We start from the raw sequence: 20707 nt of genomic DNA, 5'->3' as shown, positions 1-20707 counted from the left end.
CCTCAGACACAGTGTGTGGATGTTGACCCTAGCAGTTTTGCATTTTCAGCTGCAGAACAGCAAGCAACTGTCAGTAGGTGTGGGCCATATGAAACCATTTTGCAAGCCAAATAACCTCCTTCTATAACTTTTATTTATAGTAGGGATAGGGAACCTCTGGCCAAATCTGGCTCACAAAGGCCTCCAATGAGGCCCCAGCCCTTCAGAGAAAGGACAGGGGGTGGGAGACTGGCTCCTGACCGAACCATTGCCTCAAAGAGTGCTACTTGAACCACCTCCTCAGTTGGCTTCACATGGCCCTCACATTTCTCAGTCAGGAAAGGCAAATGCTTAATGAAGCTGACTTACAACTGAGCAGCCGCCTAAAGGAGATTTCCGTGAGGAAACCACTCAAGTCAGTTTCACTCACCCCTCGCCTTTTCTAATTGGAAAACACAAGAGGCAAGTGAAGCTTCTGAATAGGCAACAGCTCAGTCGGGAGCTGGCTTCACTCCCCCATCATCTTTCCTGTCGGCGAAGTTGAGGGGTAGGGCCAGTTCAGAAACTTAGGACATTTCTGTTCCTCTCTAAACGAATTGGAAATGTAATTTTATATCCTTAATAGCAGCCTGAAAATAAAAAGTAATGCAATTAATCCCTGAATACAAACTGGTGTAGTACAATTCAAAGCTGTGGACATTGCATTGAATAGTTACTTGTGCATAGGTTTTAGATACATACTGGAAATATTTGCCTTTCCCCAGACTGTTGTGTCATTTTCCTGTTGAAATGTAACAATATCTTACTACTTTCTGTTGCATGAAATATTAATGCCTTGGCATTTATATAGGAGGTTTTACAATAAACTCTTAAATTTCTGTTACACAGAAATCTATTTGGAATTCCCTGATATTGCAGTAGTATAATGATTCACACAAGAAGAAATAAATAATCCTCACTTATTTTTTAAATGTTCTGAATTTATGTACCTTTATTTGCACAATTTTCTACATCAAAATGCTCCTACACAAAGACACAGATAGCCATGGGGACAGACTGACTGGGAAACAAACTGTCACACACCAACATCTATCTATAGGTCTGTTCTGATATAACTTCCAATACAGTACTGCATGCAACACTCAACACAAACACAATATTATTTCAAAAGTACTAGTAATTCACAAGACCGCTATTGACAATAACCAAGCAAAAAATCAATTGTTGATTTCTGGTTGCCACAAACTAAGCAAGAGAAGAATATCCTTTGCTTAATCATGCTCACTAATATCAAAACCTTCCATCTCCAATAGCACCAGATATCTCTAAAAACAAAGTTTGCCATATATTAACCTTCCTCTCCCAAAACAGTCCATCTGATCAGTAAAGTAGAATACACAGCTCGTTGTGATCGACAACCCCTTCCTCCGTGTGTGTGAGTCTGTGTTTTGAGACACACACACACACACACACACACACACACACACACAGAGGGAGAGAGAGAGGGAGAGAGAGACGGAGAGCGAGCATTCCCATAAAATGGGTTTTTGGTGGAGTCATTTGTGCATGATCTATACATAGCCCATTTTTGTGCATGGGTTTTTAATGCACACAGCTGCTTTGCTATCTCTTGCTGAGAATGTTTTAAGTATGGACTTCCTGGGAACAAAGTAGGGGCCTGATGAAAGACTAGTGTGGACATACACTACAAAGGTACTGATAGAGCTGTAGCATCAAACCTCTTTCAGCCTGACAGCCAAATCAACTTTAGCATAAGCTCTTGGGGGGCACATTCCAGTGATAAGCAGGGCTGAAGACAAAGGGGGGGAGGCTAACAGCAAAGTGTGTGTGTGGGGGGGGACGGATTACAAAAAATACCAGCATTTTTTTAGCTTAAAGCTCTCACCGCCAGGAACTAAGCCTTAGGAGAGGCATTTCAACCTTTCATAATGGAGGAGAAAATGTGCAAAAGCCAAGAAACCACCCAAAGATTGGCCTTTTGGGAAAAGGCAATGGGACATGGGGAAGCGAATGTGGCCATCTGGGAAATACCAGAGGGCTGGATTTGGTCTGCAGGCCTGAGGTTTGATACCCCTGCGATAGTCACCTTGTTGGCAAAAAATGTTTGATTGACTTGACCCTAAAGTGTCAAGTAAAGACTGATCTATATCTTACTGGAGGAGCATGATTATCACTTCCTCAGTAACATCTGAACTGAATCAGATGAAAAGCTCCCACATCAGTGCTATCACCTCCAGGTAGACATGGCAGTGGCATAGGAACTTTTCATTCTCTCCCTGGACTGTTACGAGGCAATGCCAATGAGTCTGTTATTCAAATGTCATTGGAGTGGTGTGGGGCCCAGCAATCCCAAAGTAGTAACCAATGTAGTAACCAATCTAACACCCTATGAATCAGGTTTTAATATCTGAACTGCAAAAGTGATGAAGCACATCACTTTTTCAATTCGTATTTACTAAACTTTATGGCAAACAAACTCCCCAGATCCTTTAGGAGTTCACTCTTCTAAGCAAAGCATGTAGGCAGGATGTCATATAGTAACAGTTATAGCACGTAGCTGAATACGTGCTAAAATTACCTTCTCTTACATCTTGGAACATGTGTTTTTACATGCAAAGAGATTGCTGAAATTTCAAAGCACACTATCTCCACTGTAGAACATGCATCCCTTAAAATAGTGGGCTTTTATAAGGGTAATCAGGAAGAAGATGGTAAGTTGAAAGAGAGAGAATGTAGATGTTTACCTTTTCTAATTTTTTGGCCTCAATGTGTCGCAGCACCTGTTCCCTCCAGTCATGAGGGACTTTGTTTTTTCCTGGAGCATCTAACAGAGAGTGTTCAGAGTTAACTCTTGAGTTTGTTCTTTTAGAAGGACTAGTCCTTGAGTAATTGAAATCACTAACTGACATAGTTCTCTCTGGTATTTCATTTGCTGAAGGGCGAGCACTCTGAGGTCGAGGTACATTTGGCCCATCAACACTATAGGTTCTTGCAGAAAGAGGTCTCTGTGGGCCTGATATTATTGATGGGACTCTTCCCATTGAGTGCAAATCCCTATATGTTAAATAATCCCCTTCAGTAACCTGAGGACGCCGTGGAGGTCCAGAATCACCAACGTTTATTGAAGCAGTGGAAGAGACACTGCTCTGCCGCTGAAGAGTATTTCGGGTTGCTGCAGAAACAAGTCTGTCATTCGGTGGAACAGCCCACATTTCCATATGCCTTCCACCCATCCTTTGATGCATATTATATGCAGCACTAGCTCTAACATTGTTATGGTTAGAAAAATTCATGTTGGCAGAATGTTTCACAGAATTGCAGCTCTCTGTGGTATCCGACCTCGGCAAGCGTTGAGACAAGCAGCTTTGTTCAACTAGGGTGTTTTGTTTTGGGGGCCACAAGGATTCTTTGGCTGCCATACTGCTGCTATATTGGATATTATACTGGGGGGTACTGAACTGCTGTGAAGGATTAGTTCCTTGTCCTCTTATTACATTAGTACCTTCAGGATTATGGTTCGAATCAAATTTGAACACTGTCTTTGTAGATATTAAATCAGATGATGATGAACACCCAGGATGTACTTGTAATGGCTGGTCATACAGGAGAGTAGCTGACTTGCTCCGGACTATATTTTTGCCATCTGAAACCATAACTGCTGATTTTACCACTGGATTTGGCTGCCGGGATCCATTGTCACTGATAATATCATAGATTTTCAGAGCACCTGTCTCCATGTTAGTTATGCTATGAGATTTCACAACTGGCCCACTCCTCTGTGGAGACAAATCTTCAGTGCTCTTTGAAAGACACATTTCTGAAGAAGAATCTGTTTCAATGGTAGCACTTCTCTTTAGTTCTGACTTTCCTGCAGAGCGAGGCACTTCCTCAGAATGTCCATTGACATTATTCATAGGACACATGTTAGAATATTTATTTCCATTTTCCATGTGCTCGATTTCTTCTTTCATATTATTGTTTAAGGAGCCCTTAACTGACATTTCCTGTGTTTTTATTTCTTCCGCTACATTTGATTGTATTCCTTCCTCATCAGTCAATTTGCAAATATTCATGTTAATTTGGTGTAATTTGTGGGACTCATCAGTAGCACTATTAAATTCAACACTTCTCTCTATCAAAGCTAATCGCTCTTCAATATTTAATCTGAATTCAGTGAAATTTGTAACTTTATCTTGAGCGTCCAGTTTTTCTTCCGCTGTGATATTTATGTCACCTCCATTTTGTAAAAGACTATTAGAATTTTCATCTTCTTGCCTGAAAGCAGAAAGTGCAATTGTTTAATTGAATAGAACAAGAGTATTATGGATCCCCATCAAAATTATTCATCAATTATATTTTGCGCAATCTAAATACATGGATCTTAAGACACAGTGGATTGGATCCAGACTGCAGAGTAGATGCACTGAAATCACTGGGACAAATTAGTCATCTCTAACTTAAATCCCACTGATTTAAATGGATCTGCTCTAGATATGACTAAGTCTGGATTCTGCCCAATATATATAGTGACAATCTCCTTGCAAGATATACTAAATTATATTAGGCACTGGATATCAGTGAAGTCATTATTCTAATATGGGAATTATCTACAAAGGCACACATCACTTTTGGTATCAATATGAAGAAAACTGTTGCCATTTAAATTGCCTAAACTGCCCTACATCACCTGGCCATGCATTTAAAGGTTCGACAGAGGCCAAGATATAAAACCAAGAAGACAGTGTGAAAAGAAAAATGTTCAAGTGAGTCTAAAAGTGATGCGATTTACTCCTCCCAATGCTATCTATCTTGCTATGTATTAGGTACAACTATTCTGGCCCAGTGGGACAAGCAGCCCCATTCACTTGCCCATGGCAGTGGGGCAAGTAAAGGAGAGGACAAAGTTAACTTTTCTTGACTTGTGATGGTGAATCAGGTGAGGCAGAACCAGTTGAAGATGGTTGCCAATGTTTCCAGCCCCTACCACTTTCCTGTAAGCTGAAATTCTGGTGCCATCACTATGGGTAAGTAGGAGCAGCTCTCTGCCTCGTCCTCACTGTGCTGCCTTTCATTAGGGAATGGGGCATACTGGGCTCCTCTCATGTACAAATCCCATCTCAGGACAAAAGAGCACATCGTGCCAGAAGTAGCCAGACAACTGGACCCAACAACTGGCCTTAGAAATATGATATGACAATTCTTCTATGATTTGCATAGGAAACGATATACCCACAATTTAATATTTAGAATATATATTATTTTAAAAAGTTATTCAAGAAATCAGCACATAAACAGAAAATGAAACATTTAGCCAATTTTCCAAATGAATTAATATTCCAAATAGTCCTACTGAATACTATTTCTCAAACCTGATTTTAGAAGTGAGACCCATGTTGGTTTCTTTTTCCGGAGAGCACAGCGATGCTTCACGGCTACTGTCAGTATTTAGAGAAACTGAATCGGACATTCGAGAAGGAGAGGAACAATTGCTGTTATTCTGATTGCTGTTGTGGGTGGGGTCATCCGACAATGAATCTACATCTTTACTGTCATCTGAAAAAAAATAACTTTAGTAAATATATATCGCTTGTTCAAATGTCCATGTAGAGTTTCATTCTAGTTTAAGAAAGCATAGTTTGATAGCATACTGAATACATTTAACAAGCAAATTGTTCTGAAACTCAGATTTTAAGTTCTAAATAGTGTCATTTTAAGTTTAAACTCATTAAAAGTAACAGCATATGACTGCTGGTGAAATTTAATTAGGCTTCTTCAACACTTACCCGCCAAAAAGGTAGCCACCAAATTATGTTGCTTGCACTTATGGTTTCATGATGTTTACTGTGTAGCTGCACAGCTGTGTGTGGGATGGCTGGACCCAGCTGAGAGACAGGGATGGGGGTGAGGCTGTGCTGTGAAGATTTCTTGCCTAGCTCTGTAACCCATCCTCCCTGCAAAAACTACCTCTCCAGTGCTTGGCTGGTGTTTTATTAACAGTGGTCTTGGATGATTACTGGCAGGTTATTGGTATCAAATAAATGAATGAAGTGAGTGGGTAAGTATATGAATAGAGTCGTGGTGGGTGTGAGTGACTATGAGGTGAGTGGATGTGGTGAGATTAGTGTAAGAGGGAGGAAGCAGTGATTGTGTGAGGTTCAGGTGGATGTTTATTTTATTTTTTATTGTGTGAGTGGAATGGGGGGGTTGGCTGGTTAAGAATCATCATGTGCCTTGGTAGATTAGTGGGGAGGGGATGGTTAGGAGGGGCATCCCTATAGCTGTGGTCATGGGTCGAGGGAGGTATGTGATTGGTGGGAGGATGGGTCATCTGGGAAAAAGAAAGGACAGATATCTGCAGACTGTCCCCCTTTCGGGCCTTCTAACCATCTTACTGGTAACAATGCCACGTCATCCTCCAGCCTGGTGCTGCTGTTGTTGAATGCCATATCAGTTTATAAGAAGATTTAATCATGGATAAGGAAGCTGACGTAGTATGTATCATTGAGCCCTGGGTTGGCGAGCTGGGAAGGGTTATCTTACAAAGTTGTGCCCTCCCAGGTACTTCATTCAACACCATCACAGGCTGGACAGCCAGTGGGGGAGTTGCTGTGGTCCATAAAGGTTCTATCATACTCACCAGGGAACCGCTCCTCTCAAGATTAGGGCCTGAGGGCCTGCAACTAGTGCTGGGCTGTAGGGAGAGGTTGGGGATGCTGCTAGCCCACCTTGCTACATTGCAGCCTCCCTGACTGAGTTAGCCAAGGCAATCTAGAGTGTGGTGTTGAAAACCCGAGGACTATGATCCTTGGCAGTCCTGGCCCAAGTTTTTGATGGCCCTTGCACAAGCCACCCCCATCCCTCAAGTGAGTCTACCTTCTCACTGCCATTGTCACTAGCTGCTATTGCTCCTCTTCCTTTTTCTCATCATTGCTACCACTTGCTTTGCTTGACAGGCAGAGAGCCAGTGAGCAAGTGGGTCTCTACTGCTCCTCCTTGACGCCACCATTGTTGTCTGGATAAGAATGAGAAGAAGGAACCAAGCAGGTTGCAATGCTGAAGAGGAGGAGCAACTCCATGGGGCTCTTGTCAGCAACCTTGTCTTGGTGTGGGCTATCAGTAGGTGCCCAACCATGCCTACCTCTAATGTCAGCCTTGGTCCTGGGGGATTTCAACTTCCATGCTGAGGCCACTGTTGGATTGGATTGGGACTGCATGACCTCCATGACAACCATGGGGATGTCCTAGTTTGTCATTGATCCCATACATAGTGTAGGATAAACCTCAATTTGGTTTTTGCTCCTGGGTGTGAGAGGGATGGTCTGAAGATAGGTGGAGTCCAAGTGACCCCATTGTTACAGTCAGACCGTTTCCTGATGAGATTTGGGCTTATGCTGTTTGTTCCTCCCTGCAGGGATGGGGGACCAATTAGTATGGTCCTCCCCCAGAAACTTATGGAAACTGATGGATTCCTAAATGCCCTGGGGGATTTCCCAGTGGATAGAGCTGGTGATCCTGTCAAGGCTTTGGTCTCATTTTGGAATGGCAATATGAGATGGGCCATTGACACAATCTGTCCTGAGAGCCCTCTCCAGCCTCATGGAGCCCATACTGCCCCTAGTATACAGGGGGATGGAAAAAGGTTGTTTTGCTGCTTCTATTGCATCTTCAAGAAGCCTCCTAGCAGAACTGTTCCATGTGGTTCAGAGGGGTTGCGATACCCCATCCCTCAGTGGCCCACTGTGCTACATTTCTTGACCATTTTAATGACAAAATCGCACGCTTTCATACTGACTTGGATGCTAGATTTCAGACAGACCCTGGTGTGATAACCAATGCACTATCTGTACTGGCTTTGTGGGATCAGTTTCAGTTGCTCCAGCCCAAGGTGCTTGTAGCTGTAAGGCCAACCACTTGCTCTCTCAATCCTTGACCATTATGGCTACTTAAAGCTAGCTGGGGGGAGATGGCTGGGTCCAGAGTCATTGTGGGAGGGGTGGTGTAACCCACCCTTGAAGAGGCAGTCTTGTGGATACTCTTGAAAAAGCTCACTTTTTTAAGACCCAGAAGTACTGGACAACTATCCAATAGTTGTCCAATACTTTGGTTGCCAATACCTCCTATTTGGGGAAAGTACCTGAGAGAGTGGCAGAGGCCTAGCTCCAGGCACTCTTGGAGGAAAATGATTTTCTAGACCCATTTCAGTCTGGGTTTAGACCTGGCTTTAGTACTGAATTGTCCTTGGTTGCCCAGATGGATGACTTTTATTGGGATATGGGGAGTGCAATCCTATAGTTCTTGTTCAGTCTCTCAGCAGCTTTTGTTACCATTGACCATGGTATCCTATTGGACTGTCTCTGTAAGTTGGGGGCAGGAGCACTAATTTCCAGTGGTTCTGCTATTACTTGTGGGGGCTGGCTTTATTTATTTACTTATTTATTGATTTGATTTGATTTGTATCCCGCTGTTCTACCAAAGAATAGTACTCAAGGCTGTTGTAGAGAGTAGCATTTAGTGATTATGTTTTGACACCTGCCACTTTTGCCAGGGAGTGCCACAAGGTACCATTTTGTCCCCAATACTATTCAACATCTAAATGAAGCTGTTGGGAATGGTCATTAGGAGATTTGGAGCACAATGTCATCAGTATGCTGATCAGTATGCTAATGACACTCTGCTCTATTTCTCCGTTACATCTCAAGCAGGACAGGCTGTGCAGGTCCTCGACCAGTGTCTGGATGCAATGTTGGACTGGATGGGGACCAATAAACTGAAACTAAATCCTGGCAATAGAGAGGTTCTGTGGGTAGGTGGTTCCTGCGTCTGGGACTCTGGCAGTTTGTCTATTCTAGATGGGGTTGCACTCTCTCCGAAAGAGCAGGTATGTAGTTTGGAGGTGCTCACAGAACCACCATTCTCTCTCTAAAGTCTTAAGTGGCTGCAGTGTCAAGGAGTGCTTTTACCAGCAACATCAGTAACCTCACACCTCAACTTCTACAATGTGTGTATATGGGGCTGCTCTTATGAGTGGTCCGGAAGCTGCAGCTAGTGCAGAATGCACCAGCAAGATTATTGTGTGATGTGTCTAGCTGCTGCCAGATCACACCATTATTGAAAGAACTGCACTGGCTGCCAATTTGCTACTGGGCCTAGTTTAGGGGTATTAATCTATAAGCCCCTAAACAACTTGGAAACAGGATACCTAAGTCTTCTCTAGCATAGACGTGCTCAGCCACTGCAATCATCAAAGGTTGCACCACATCCTGCTGATGTCCGTCTGATGACAACCAGGAAGAGGGACTTTTCTCTGGTGCTGCCCACTCTCAGGAATACCCTCAACCCAGAAATAAGACATACGCAAAGTCTGATGCAGTTCAGGCACATGCTGAATTTTATTTGTATCAGCTTGTGATGATTTGTAATGCCTGACATTTTGATTTCCCCCTTATTTGTTTTCTAATGGCCTGTGGTTATGTTTTAGTATGTTTTAGTTATATTGGATATTTATATTTTTATATTATGGTTTAATCTTTTACTCTATCTGGATATGGTTTACATGAAAGAATGTACAGAACTATTTTTAAATAAATAAACATAAATGTATTTCACAATCTCTGTGTGATTTTACTTCAAATGTTCAGTTATGTGTATTTAGGAGGGCTGCAGGATGTAAAAAAGTATTGAAATCACCAGTCAGCTGTTCATTAAAGCACTGCAAGTCTTGACAACTTCCTTTGTTGCAAATCCTACAGGTTTTTCCTCAAATGCGTTAAAGAAACAAAGATGACCAAGATACATATTTTTATGCCTGTTACTCAAGCACAGAAAATTTCACCACATTTAATGAGAAAAAGATAGCAGAGTAAGATGTGTGATGATTATACTCACTTATAACACTATGCTCCAAGCAACTAGGAAAATATGCTCAGTTAACTTAAGAGCATGTACACTAGCCCATGAGCATTGCTTTGGAACAATTTCAACAAGCTGCACCTAGATACTTTCAACCAGATTTTAACTGAACCTAAATTAAGTTATAAGCAGTTTAATAACCTGTTACAAATTAGTCATGTCAGAGAACTGAGTTCTTTTTGGAAAGCTTACTACTGAGAAATAGCCTACCTTTTTTGCTATTGCCAAGGGCTACTACTTTTGGTTGGTTAATGGAGGTTTCTATGAGAGGTGGTCTCATTTCTGCTATTTTCATTTCTTCATCAGAGGACAGTTCTTCTGACTCCTGCCAAAGGAGACAGATGTACAGTGTAAATTATGAGCAGTGTACCAAAATAAATACTGACCTGGTTTCCACAATCAATCTAAGCTACCATAGCTTACAGTCAGGGTCAGAAATATTGGAACAAGGATAACTGTTTTGGCAGTTGGCCTCTGCACACCACCACATTGAAGTTGAAAGGAAACACATGGGAGCGAAGTCAGGACTTTCAGCTGTAATTCAAGGGGTTTGACAAAAGTGGGGCACTAACCATTCAGGAAGGACAGCCAGTGGCATACACACACACCCATCGTTGGTGGCTCATAAGTAATGGAACAAACCAACATCATTTCAAACTTAAGGATCGCCTTTAATACCTGGATGAAAATCCTTTGCAGTCAATGACTGCCTGAAGTCTGGAACCCATGGAACCCATTTTCTCCCTCGAGATGCTTTGCCAGGCCTTTACTGCAGCTGCCTTCAGCTGCTGCTTGTTTGTGGGTCTTTCTGCCTTCAGTCTTGTCTTCAGTAAGTGAAAAACATGCTCTATTGGGTTGAGATCAGGTGACTGACTTGGCCATTGAAGAACATCCCACTTCTTTGCCCTGAGAAACCCTTGGGTAGCTTTTGCTGTATGTTTTGGGGCATTATCTATCTGTAATATGAAGAGGCGTCCTATCAGTTTGGCAGCATTCAGCTGAATCTGAGCAGAAAGTATAGCCCTATACACTTCAGAATTCATCCTGCTGCTTTGATCAGCAGTCAGGTCATCAATAAACACCAGTGACCCAGCTCCATTGGCAGCCATACACGCCCATGCCATAACACTGCCTCCACCGTGTTTGACAGATGATGTGGTATGCTTTGGATCATGAGCTGTTCCTTTCCTTCTCCATACTTTTCTCTTCCCATCATTCTGGTACAAGTTAATCTTGGTTTCATCAGTCTAAAGAATCTTATTCCAGAACTGGGCAGGCTTTTTTTAGGTGTTTGCTGGCGAAGGTTAATCTGACCTGTTTGTTCTTGAGCATTACCAGTGGTTTGCACCTTGTTGTGAAGCCTCCATATTTACATTCATAAAGCCGTCTCTTGACTGTAGATGTTGACAATGACATGCCTACCTCCTCAAGAGCATTCTTGACCCGGCTAGATGTTGTGAAAGGGTTCCTCTTCGCCATGAGCAGAATTCTGTGGTCATCCACTTTAGTTGTCTTCCATGGTCTTCCAGGCCTTTTGCTGTTGCTGAGCTTGCCAGTTAATTCCTTCTTTTTCAGGAAGTTCTAAACTGTTGTGTTGGCCACTCCCAATGTTTTTGCGATCTCTCTGATGGTTCTATGTTGTTTCCTCAGCCTAATGATGGCCTCCTTCACTCACATGGACACCTCTTTGGACCTCATGTTGGGAGTTCCAGTGAACAGCTACCAAATGCAAATGTAAAACTCAGAACCATCTCCAGGCCTTTTCTCTGCTTGGTCATGGGGTACCCAGGAAACAGGCCACACCTGACCATGCAGCTGCTTGTCAGCCATTCGTTCCAATTACTTATGAGCCACCAATGATGGGTGCGTGTGTGTATGCCACTGGCTGTACTTCCTGAATGGTTAGTGCTCCACTTTTGTCAAACCCCTTGAATTACAGCTGAAAGTCCTGACTTCGCTCCCATCTGGGTATGTTTCCTTTCAACTTCAATGTGGTGGTGTGCAGAGGCCAACTGCCAAAACAGTTATCCTTGTTCCAATATTTCTGGCCTTGACTGTATTTACATTGCCATGCATACCTAACATCATTTCCAGAATCACTGCCTAGGCACAGCTTGTTGAAGGGGGAAACAACCCCCCTCCCCCCAATCCCATGGGCTTTTGTAGGGTTACTGCAGGACTGTTTCCTCCTCCAACAGCCATGCCACCTGGGTTTGGATGATATGACAAGCCATAATTGAGACTTGGGTGGAAGAGCAAGGGGGAATTAGTCTCTCCCGGTTGTGCTCACCAGGGTACTCAGTTCAGCATCAAGGCAGACATGAGGGCTGACGAGATTTATAGGAATTCTCTCTGTGTGTCCAGACTCCATGTCTATCTGACTACTAGTCTGGAGTGCTTGCATCTTGTGCTGGGCCAGTGGGACAGACTGGGGATTTTGCTGGTGTGCTGCCCACCCCACCTGACCTGACGGACGTGGTCTTGGATGTAGTATTGAGGGCCCCAGATTGTTGGTTCTGGGGACATCAACATTCATACCAAGGGTGCCTTGTCTGAGGCGGCTCGAATAATGATAATGATGATGATGCAATGTGTGTACCTATTTCTCTTTTACAGACTAAGTACTAGCCATCAATACATCCCACCTGTAAAAGAGAACAGCGGCTTCAACTGACCAACTTAAGCTATTTTGAAACAGGCATTAATACAACAGAAACGCTAACTATCCTTACATACTTTATTTCTTTTATATAAAGAAAAAAAGAGAAAAATGGCAGTGTTTTGTACCATGACAGTAATAAAAAGCATCAGTGGTTCATATATTCAAATAAAAACTTTTGTACACATACGCTTCACTAGCACATGATAGAGACATGATAGAGACATACACTAGCAAATAATAGAGACAATTTTGAAATAAATTACCACAATGAGTGAACAATCCTATAGCCCTTAGATAACATCTGATGGGCTGTAGGATAGTTCAGCTTTCCAACTCTGACTCCCCATGCCCACACAGCCAGTCTGGGAAGAACCATGGTGGCTGCCATGGACAGGGGGGAAAAGGGGCATTTTGATGGGTGGGGTGGCGAAGAGACTGGGGAGGTCAGGATGCAAGCTATCCTAGGGCCCCTTGAGCCAACATTCCTCCTTCTCCAAAACACTTTTGCTAGATAGGCAAAAAAGCCCATCTAGTGAAAATTCAGGGTGGGAGGACAGAGAGGTGAAGATCACCTCCACTGCTTCTCCCACCTTGGACAGGATGCTTGAAAGCTTCTGAGTTCATGGGCTTACAAGCATCAAGGGTGCAGTGCATAGGATTAAGTCATGTTTATCATCTCTTGTATTCTGATTTTAAAACTTAGCTATTCAAGAAGGCAAATGGTACTGGCAATTGAAATTGGATTTTAACAGAGAATACTAGGCATGCCTACTCAAGAACTAAGTCCCAATGAGTTCAATGGGCCTTATTCCCCGAGAAGTAAGGCTTATATATTCATTTTAATCACATTTTATTTGACTGGGTGCCACTTAGGTGGCAGAGCATGTGGCATAGAAATAACATACCTCAGGAGTATCTTCGTGATTAGTAATTGGCTTTGTGTTCTCCGAGGTTTTAACTTGAGTAGTCATCTGCAAGTTTCCAGTGCTATTTTCAGCATCTGGCTCATTAGGCTTCTGCACACAGTTTCCCATCATATTCTGCTCACTTTCCACTTTGCTCCTTGCTGGAGTCATCTCTGAAGTCTATGGCAGATTTAAAGATGTTAACATTGTAAGAGAAAACATTCCCAAAGAGGGGAAAAGAAAAGCTCATTAATTTGTTGAGGATAAAGTGCAGAAGGTGTAGGTGGTGGCTATCAAGGTCCTCCATATCTGAAGGCATGGGTATAACAGGTCAATTCAACCACCTGCTCAAGCGCTGGTGATTCCAGCATGGCAGCAGTGTTTGTGTTACATTTCAAAACTAAGTAGGAGCCCCTATACCTTTCATCTCATGCGCAATGGTGCTGTCACGGCAGGGCTTTGGGAGAGATAGCCAAGGCCCCACTTGGCAGAATGAGCAGGAAGGCTGGTCCCACCACTTTCTGAAGTAAGAAAGGGCCCCTGCACAAGACCATTAAGTCTAGAGTAGGGATGTTGGAAAAATCTGCAACAGTATCAAATGAATTTGAATTTCTATGAATACGACCAGTGGACTCTGCAGTGGACCTTCTTTTCCCAAGTCACATGAATTCAACAGACTTGAAGACCAGGTTTTTTACTTTTTGGAGTGCTATGCAAATTTAGTCATAGAAAAATACGTAAAATAAAAAAACACCAGCCAAAAATGCACATTTTCCTCATAGGCTAAAGCGCGAAAATGCAGATTTGGGGGGGATTTGCGCATTTTTGCGGGCACAAATTTGCATGAATACAGATTTGCGCAACTTCAGGAAACTGGAAAAAAATCTGATTCCATCAATGAGCAGACAACAGAATGAAAGGCAACTGACAATCCATGAAATGCGGACGGAATGGATTTTACAAAATCCGTACATCCCTAGTCTAGAGGCTAAAATTACCTAATTGCACCATTGATTTCCTCTACCTTCTCTGCCAGGCTTTTACAATCTCATTTCTCTCTGTGAATATGTATTTTCTTTTCTTTTTCAAAACTGAACCATTGCTTAAAATACGTTCAAAATGTGCACAAAAGCTATTTTGACAATTAAAAAGCAAAATTATTAAAGCAAATCAGTTGTAAATAGGTTTCTTGCTGCCCTGTTGCCAATTAGGTCCAATTCTTCATTACATTTGTATCCTGCCCCTTCTCCAGGTTACATTTGTATTCTGCTGCTGAGAGCAGCATATTAGCCTCATACCAAGAGGGTTTGGCAGAAAGGCCCAACCACATTACAGCTATGCTGGGATTTGAACCTGGTTTCTTACTTTCATATCCAATACACAAGCCAGTACACATTTTTATATATGAAGAAAATGTCATATAGAGACATATAGGGACATTTCAGGAGCTCAAAACTATTTTGTCACTTTTATCTTCTAATATATATTAAATGGAGAAGTGGGTCAAAACCATTCAAGCCTGAAGTTCCTTTGATTTTTCTCTGCAAAGATCAACAGAGAAAAAAAGATGCTGAAGCAGAGATGCCCTCTTGCTAAGTATCAGACAAGCTACTGAATTTCCCAACCTAGGTTCTAAATAGTGGCCAACACACTCACATTATTTACTCTCACTCAAGTCTAATATTTCTAGTAGGCCCATGCTGGATGAATGCTTTGTGGAATGAAGGATATAATTCATAAGATCTTTAAGTTCTCTTTGCAATCATTTATGGTCATACATTAAAATTGCCATGGTTCAAATATTAGTATTTCACAAAAATGATGACAATATCAGAATACTGAATCTAACCTTTACACCTACATCCTTCACTGAAACTTGCTGGCCTTCTTGCTTTGATTCTTTACTAGCATCTTCTGGATTTTCTTCATCTTTTAATCTATGTACTATTGTTTGAACTGTTTTGACCATATTCTTCAGTTCATCAGGATAAGGTGTTGGATACCTCTTCAAATTACCCTCCTAAATAAAAAGAAATGGGTTTTTAGAAGTCACGTTACAAAACATTTAATGCTGCAAATTCCGACCATCACTGTGATTGACATCAGCCATGGGACAGAAGAAACATTCCACTGTATGCATGGAGCTGTCCCTGTAGTTGAAATGAATGGAGAAAACACCTATAGGCCATTGCATTTATTTTTATTTATTATGTTTTAATAAATAATTATTGCTTTTCAATAATGGAACTCAAGGTGGTATGCATGGGGTTCCCAGAAAGTTTCCCATCCGGGCACTGACCAGACCCAGGTCTGCTTAATTTCAGTAGGGTGGCTGTGTCATGTGCCTAAATGCCCTTTAACAGCATGACACCACACAAATAATTCTTAGTCAAAGGTGTTTGCAGGTTTTCTAAATGAAAGCTATAATTCTTAAGAGTTTCAAAAAAGCTTGAGGTTCCCCACAAACAAAATGTGAGAGAGATGCTATGAGGTTACCCACTTCAGTAAAACATTGTCCACAACAGATTATATAAAGAAATCATGATAGATTAAAGCAGTTACATACCCTGGGTGGTGCTTCTCTTTCATCTTTATCTTCATCACATTCAAAAGCCACCTGAGCACGCTGTTTCCTCTGCTCCTCCCACAGTGAAGGATTAAAACTTTCATTATCAGATATGAACATAACTACACCAAAGAAAAGGAAAATTGATTCCTGAGCAAATAATGCTTATAATGAATAACATTACTTATTAACCTCTTTTCTTTTCTGTGATGCACTGAGTTGCGTATTGTTTCCCCCTCTCATTCAGAATTTATATGGGGGACACTGAGTAAGAATGTGTGGAACTATGACATTCAAGTGCTGCTGGTTTTAATCTGAGCCATATCTTGCAGTCTCTTTGCTTATTTAGTGTATGGCCACAGCTAAGGGCTGAGTGCAAGAGACTGAGGACACTATTGTAGGAATATCAGCAGCACACCCAAGTTACAACATTATGTGCTTGTAAAGAGGTGCTTTTAATGGCTGCCCCATGACCCTGCAACTTTTCAAAACCCAAAGATCTTTCAGAAACATTATAAAGCCACCCTATTTCACTAAGTACTGTCTGGGAAGGGTTAATACAGGTGAGGACCTCAAAGTTTACACATTAGTATTGCCCATTTTACTAATTCTAATATGGCCAATTCATGAGGTTTAATTAATTTTTTTGCCTACAATCTCTGAGATTAGGCAAACTGAATAGATCCAATCTAAATCGATACTCCCTCTTAATAATCATCAGGTAGCATTTTTGAAAGTAGCAAAATAAAATCCCTACCATCTTCAGATCTTGGTTGCTGAGGGAACATATAATTAGTAAGCACTGTTTTCTGTGTTTCTGGGTCAACTTCTTTTTGAAGGGGAATGAGTGGCTTAGACTGAGAATGCAAAGAGAGAGAGAGAGGGAGAGGGGGAAGAAAAATACAATTAAGAATGCACATATGTAATAGATAAAAAGTGATATCACTGTGTGTGTGTTTTAAATATCAGAGTAGTTATATTCCTGGCTGCAGAACATTAAAATGTGGTCACTTTATAAATCTTGGTGAGCAATTCCATCCACTGATTCTGAAGATAAACAAGCATGGATGGAATGTATCCAGTTAGCGCCTCCCACCAACTGAACATTTTCTATCCGTTGAAAGGAGAGGAGGTGATTCCCCTATGCAGCCCCCATCAAATCTACTCCATAGGGTTGAGGACCATCTGGAGCAAAGTTTGGGGAATGGGGGTTGCAGGGGAAGGAGGGAAAGGGAAAGTCCCATTGTGCAAGTGAAGTCCACTTGCATGATGACTCTCACCCAATGTTTTTAAAGATTGTTTTCCTTTTATACAATTGCTTGATAGAAAGGATCCTTCAGTCTAGTGGAATGTCTTGCTAAGGAGAACTATGCCTAACCATGTTTGATGAACACTTAGCCTTATAATTTTCTAAAGAATGTAAAAGTTCAAAAAGTGAAGGAGTCCATGGAATCCAAATTGATATACACATACGGGAATGGTGGCAAAACAAGGAAGAACTGCATGCATGCACACCCAGAAATTAATTTATAATACAGCAGTTCTTACTGCTAAAGAAATAAGCCATGGTTCAGAATTAAGAATGAATTGTCTCTTCAACTTTAGGAATGGTAAGCACACAAAGTAAGCTCTGCCTGTGTGTATAATTCATATTCATCTTCTCTCACTCATGCCCACTTCTTTGGGTCCTGTCCTATGAATTAATCTGGCAACTTGTTCCACTGCACAACTGTGAAAGCAAGGAAACAATTTGCTATTATTCAGTTTATGCCTACCTTTCCTTCTTGTAACATATACCTACCGCCGGTCTTACTACTGGCAGTGCCAAGGCAGAGGGCATAATACTTTAAGTACTTGAAGGCCTAGCCCTTGCAAACAGACAACAGCTACCATTACTGTCACACATTCTACCCAGACATAAGCATGTCTAACTACACAGAACAAACATGCAAACTTTACTGTGGCTGAGAAATAATCTAAATTGCTCTAAAGGTTTGTAGAACATTAATGACAGTCCTTTCACCACCATTTCTGTGCACTTCAGCCAATAGGATCTTTTAATGATCTTTTGGCTCATCAAAAAAAGAGCAATATGCTCAATGTTATTAGTCTGTGAGAAAATACCAAATGTAGCAGCCGAGATTATATTTCAGCACGAAGTGATTTCAGAATGTCACTGCTTTCAGTTTACTGCTTTTAAAATACATTCTATTTTGAAGAAATACAAAATATTAATCATGTTAAAAAAAATACTGCTTACCTGATTATCTGATAGCCACATGGCAGTCAGCTGTTGCAGCTTTGTAAAGCTATACGGCAAATACTTTAGTCTGTGAATAAAACATGTAAAACAAGAGTGGGCATCACAACAAATGGTTTATCTAAGAGCAGGTCAGATATAGGATCATTACCTACTGGCAACATAGATCAATAATTTAAGGGTGGTATAAAGTTGCATATCCTAAGCAATTTTAATAATTGCTACAGGTTTTGTTTATTTTAAGGGATACATTATTGGGTACTTTTTCTTTTTTGCAATCGATCTAGCCCTTTCTGTAGTTGAAAGTAAACTAATGAAGAGAAGCCTTATATTGGCCTATACCCAGTATAGGCCAGGGATGGACGAGAATTTCATTTCAGTTTTAAATCATCCAAACCTACCCCAGTCGTAACCCAAAATGCCAATGGGAGAGCATTTTTCAAAAAATTTCCAGATTCCCAAACTTGCCATTGCAGTCATAAAATGTTTATTTTAAAAAAAATACATACTGAAATGTGCATTTTTTAAAAAATACTCATTTTCACACTTCAGTGAATGCAGGGAAGTGCACACATTTGAAAAGTTCGCACAGAAAGTAGCCCTTTTCCCATTCAAAATACACACTTTTACCATTTGAAAAACTCCCCAACAGCTTGCAAATGAAAATAGGAGCAAGCTGAACCGAGCTTCGAAGTGAAGTTCAGAGAATTTTGGTCAGCTTAAACATCCCTGGTTCTCCTATATCTAGTATAGTCTCCTCTGTTGGAGCTTTCCCTAATTTTTACCAACACTGCTACCCAAGATCCTCTTGTTTGTCGAAACCAATGCCAGTAATTGAACCTTATGCTTCACTGCTGAGCTAGATCCCTTCACCTGGCTTATTATGTTACAAGAGACATTTCAGGAGCTCAAAACTATCAAAGTACTACAGGAACGTTTTTTCAGTGAACAATCCTATGAACATATAAGAATTACTTACAATTCAGTTTCATCTTTAAAATATTGCTGGCATGAGAAAATAATAAAACTACAATCAAGTCAATGTAGGCCTGTAAGTGTTTTTAAAGAGAAACACACTCACAAGTACCAACTGTGGCTGAGATCTGAGAACACCTCTAACTTGAGGTGTTCCCAATGTGAATTTTATTTTTACTTTTTCCTTCTTTTAACAGTAGATCTTCTTGCCATATCAAGTTACTTTTCAAACTTTCCTGTTTCAAAGGCAGTTCTCCATGCAGCAAGGGAACTGCTGATTAAATCCAAAATCTTCATTAGCCACACAAAACCAGTTTCAAGGTTCTTTGGATTCTTGCTTACACCTGATACTGACAAAATATTTCTTGACATCTGAGATTAAACATTCCTTTGTACCTTATGCAATCATCTAATGGGGTTCATTGCCAACCCATGAACACTGCTTCCCACAAGCATATGTCCTATGTGGCCAACTTAGAATGTAAGTTGGAAAGGACTGAAAAGCCACCTAGTGTGACATACACAAACACACCACAAGCAACAGCCTCATATATACAGCAACCCAAGGATTAATCCACACAATCCAGCTAGTAGGTCTCCTCTAATCAGATAGCAGGTACACCATATAAACCATGCCAGCCACAAAGCATATAGTTGTAGATGTTTTAAAGCAAGTATTCAACACCACATATTATAGGGTATAGAAACATAGATTAGTATCACTAACAAGTCTTATTTGGGGGAAAATTCCTTCCTGACGCCAAATACTTTTCCCTCATGTTGCCAACACAACTGAAGCTTCATCCTCCATCTCGTATGCAACCAAAGCATTAGTCTCCTCTTAGCACCATCCTAAACAACTGTGGCCCTTCTATGCTTACATTCTTCTCCCCACCTTAATCCCCAGGCCAGTCCAATCTCAGTCACAGCGACTAAATATTTGTACACATGCCCTTTTCCCCAAAGAAGGAACTACCAAATTAAGAAAACAAAAACAAACCAAAAACAAAACCTTTACTACATTATCCCAGCCTCCTTCAAGGAGCTCAAAATGGTGTGTGTTCCCACACCACTACTTTATCCTCAGAACAACGGGGGGGGGGGGGGGGGGCTAAGAGATAGTAACGGGCCTAAGGTCATTCGGTGAAGCTTCATTATTCATATAAAAGAATGCAAATCACAAACCTATTGTCACTTAGATTGATGACTTTTAATTTCTGCATATCACCCATTTCCTCTGGGAGGAACTCCAGCTTATTAGAATGCAAAAACAGGACAGTTACATGTTTCCAGTTTCCAACCTAAAAAAAATAAATAAGCAAGCTTGATTATTCAGACGTTCAAAGTACTAATTACTTAACACTTCTAGTCATAAGTTTGTCTTTCTGCAATTCTTTTCTTTTAAAATATGAACACACACACACAGACAC

At 41.2% G+C, this 20707-nt stretch overlaps 1 protein-coding gene across 6 annotated transcripts in view; it reads right to left on the bottom strand.

Annotated features, from left to right (window-relative positions):
* ERBIN (erbb2 interacting protein) overlaps positions 1–20707 on the bottom strand; it is a 143110-nt gene that overhangs the window by 24581 nt on the left and 97822 nt on the right. For 4 of the 6 annotated variants that reach the window (XM_084833372.1, XM_084833367.1, XM_084833369.1 and 1 more), the window contains 9 exons: positions 20463–20578; positions 18303–18372; positions 16800–16899; positions 16043–16164; positions 15326–15496; positions 13477–13656; positions 10120–10234; positions 5370–5553; positions 2745–4275 (listed from right to left, as the gene is read on the bottom strand). In XM_084833372.1, the coding sequence (XP_084689498.1) occupies positions 2745–4275; positions 5370–5553; positions 10120–10234; positions 13477–13656; positions 15326–15496; positions 16043–16164; positions 16800–16899; positions 18303–18372; positions 20463–20578 (2589 nt within the window). The remainder of the gene's footprint in view (positions 1–2744; positions 4276–5369; positions 5554–10119; positions 10235–13476; positions 13657–15325; positions 15497–16042; positions 16165–16799; positions 16900–18302; positions 18373–20462; positions 20579–20707) is intronic. The other 2 variants (XM_084833368.1, XM_084833370.1) reach the window with 1 other exon arrangement.

This window comes from Heloderma suspectum, chromosome 2 (assembly GCF_057233095.1).
Source record: "Heloderma suspectum isolate Gila_16-S chromosome 2, 16-S_ref, whole genome shotgun sequence".
NCBI lineage: Eukaryota > Metazoa > Chordata > Lepidosauria > Squamata > Helodermatidae > Heloderma > Heloderma suspectum.
This window is presented reverse-complemented; position numbering and strand designations above follow the sequence as displayed.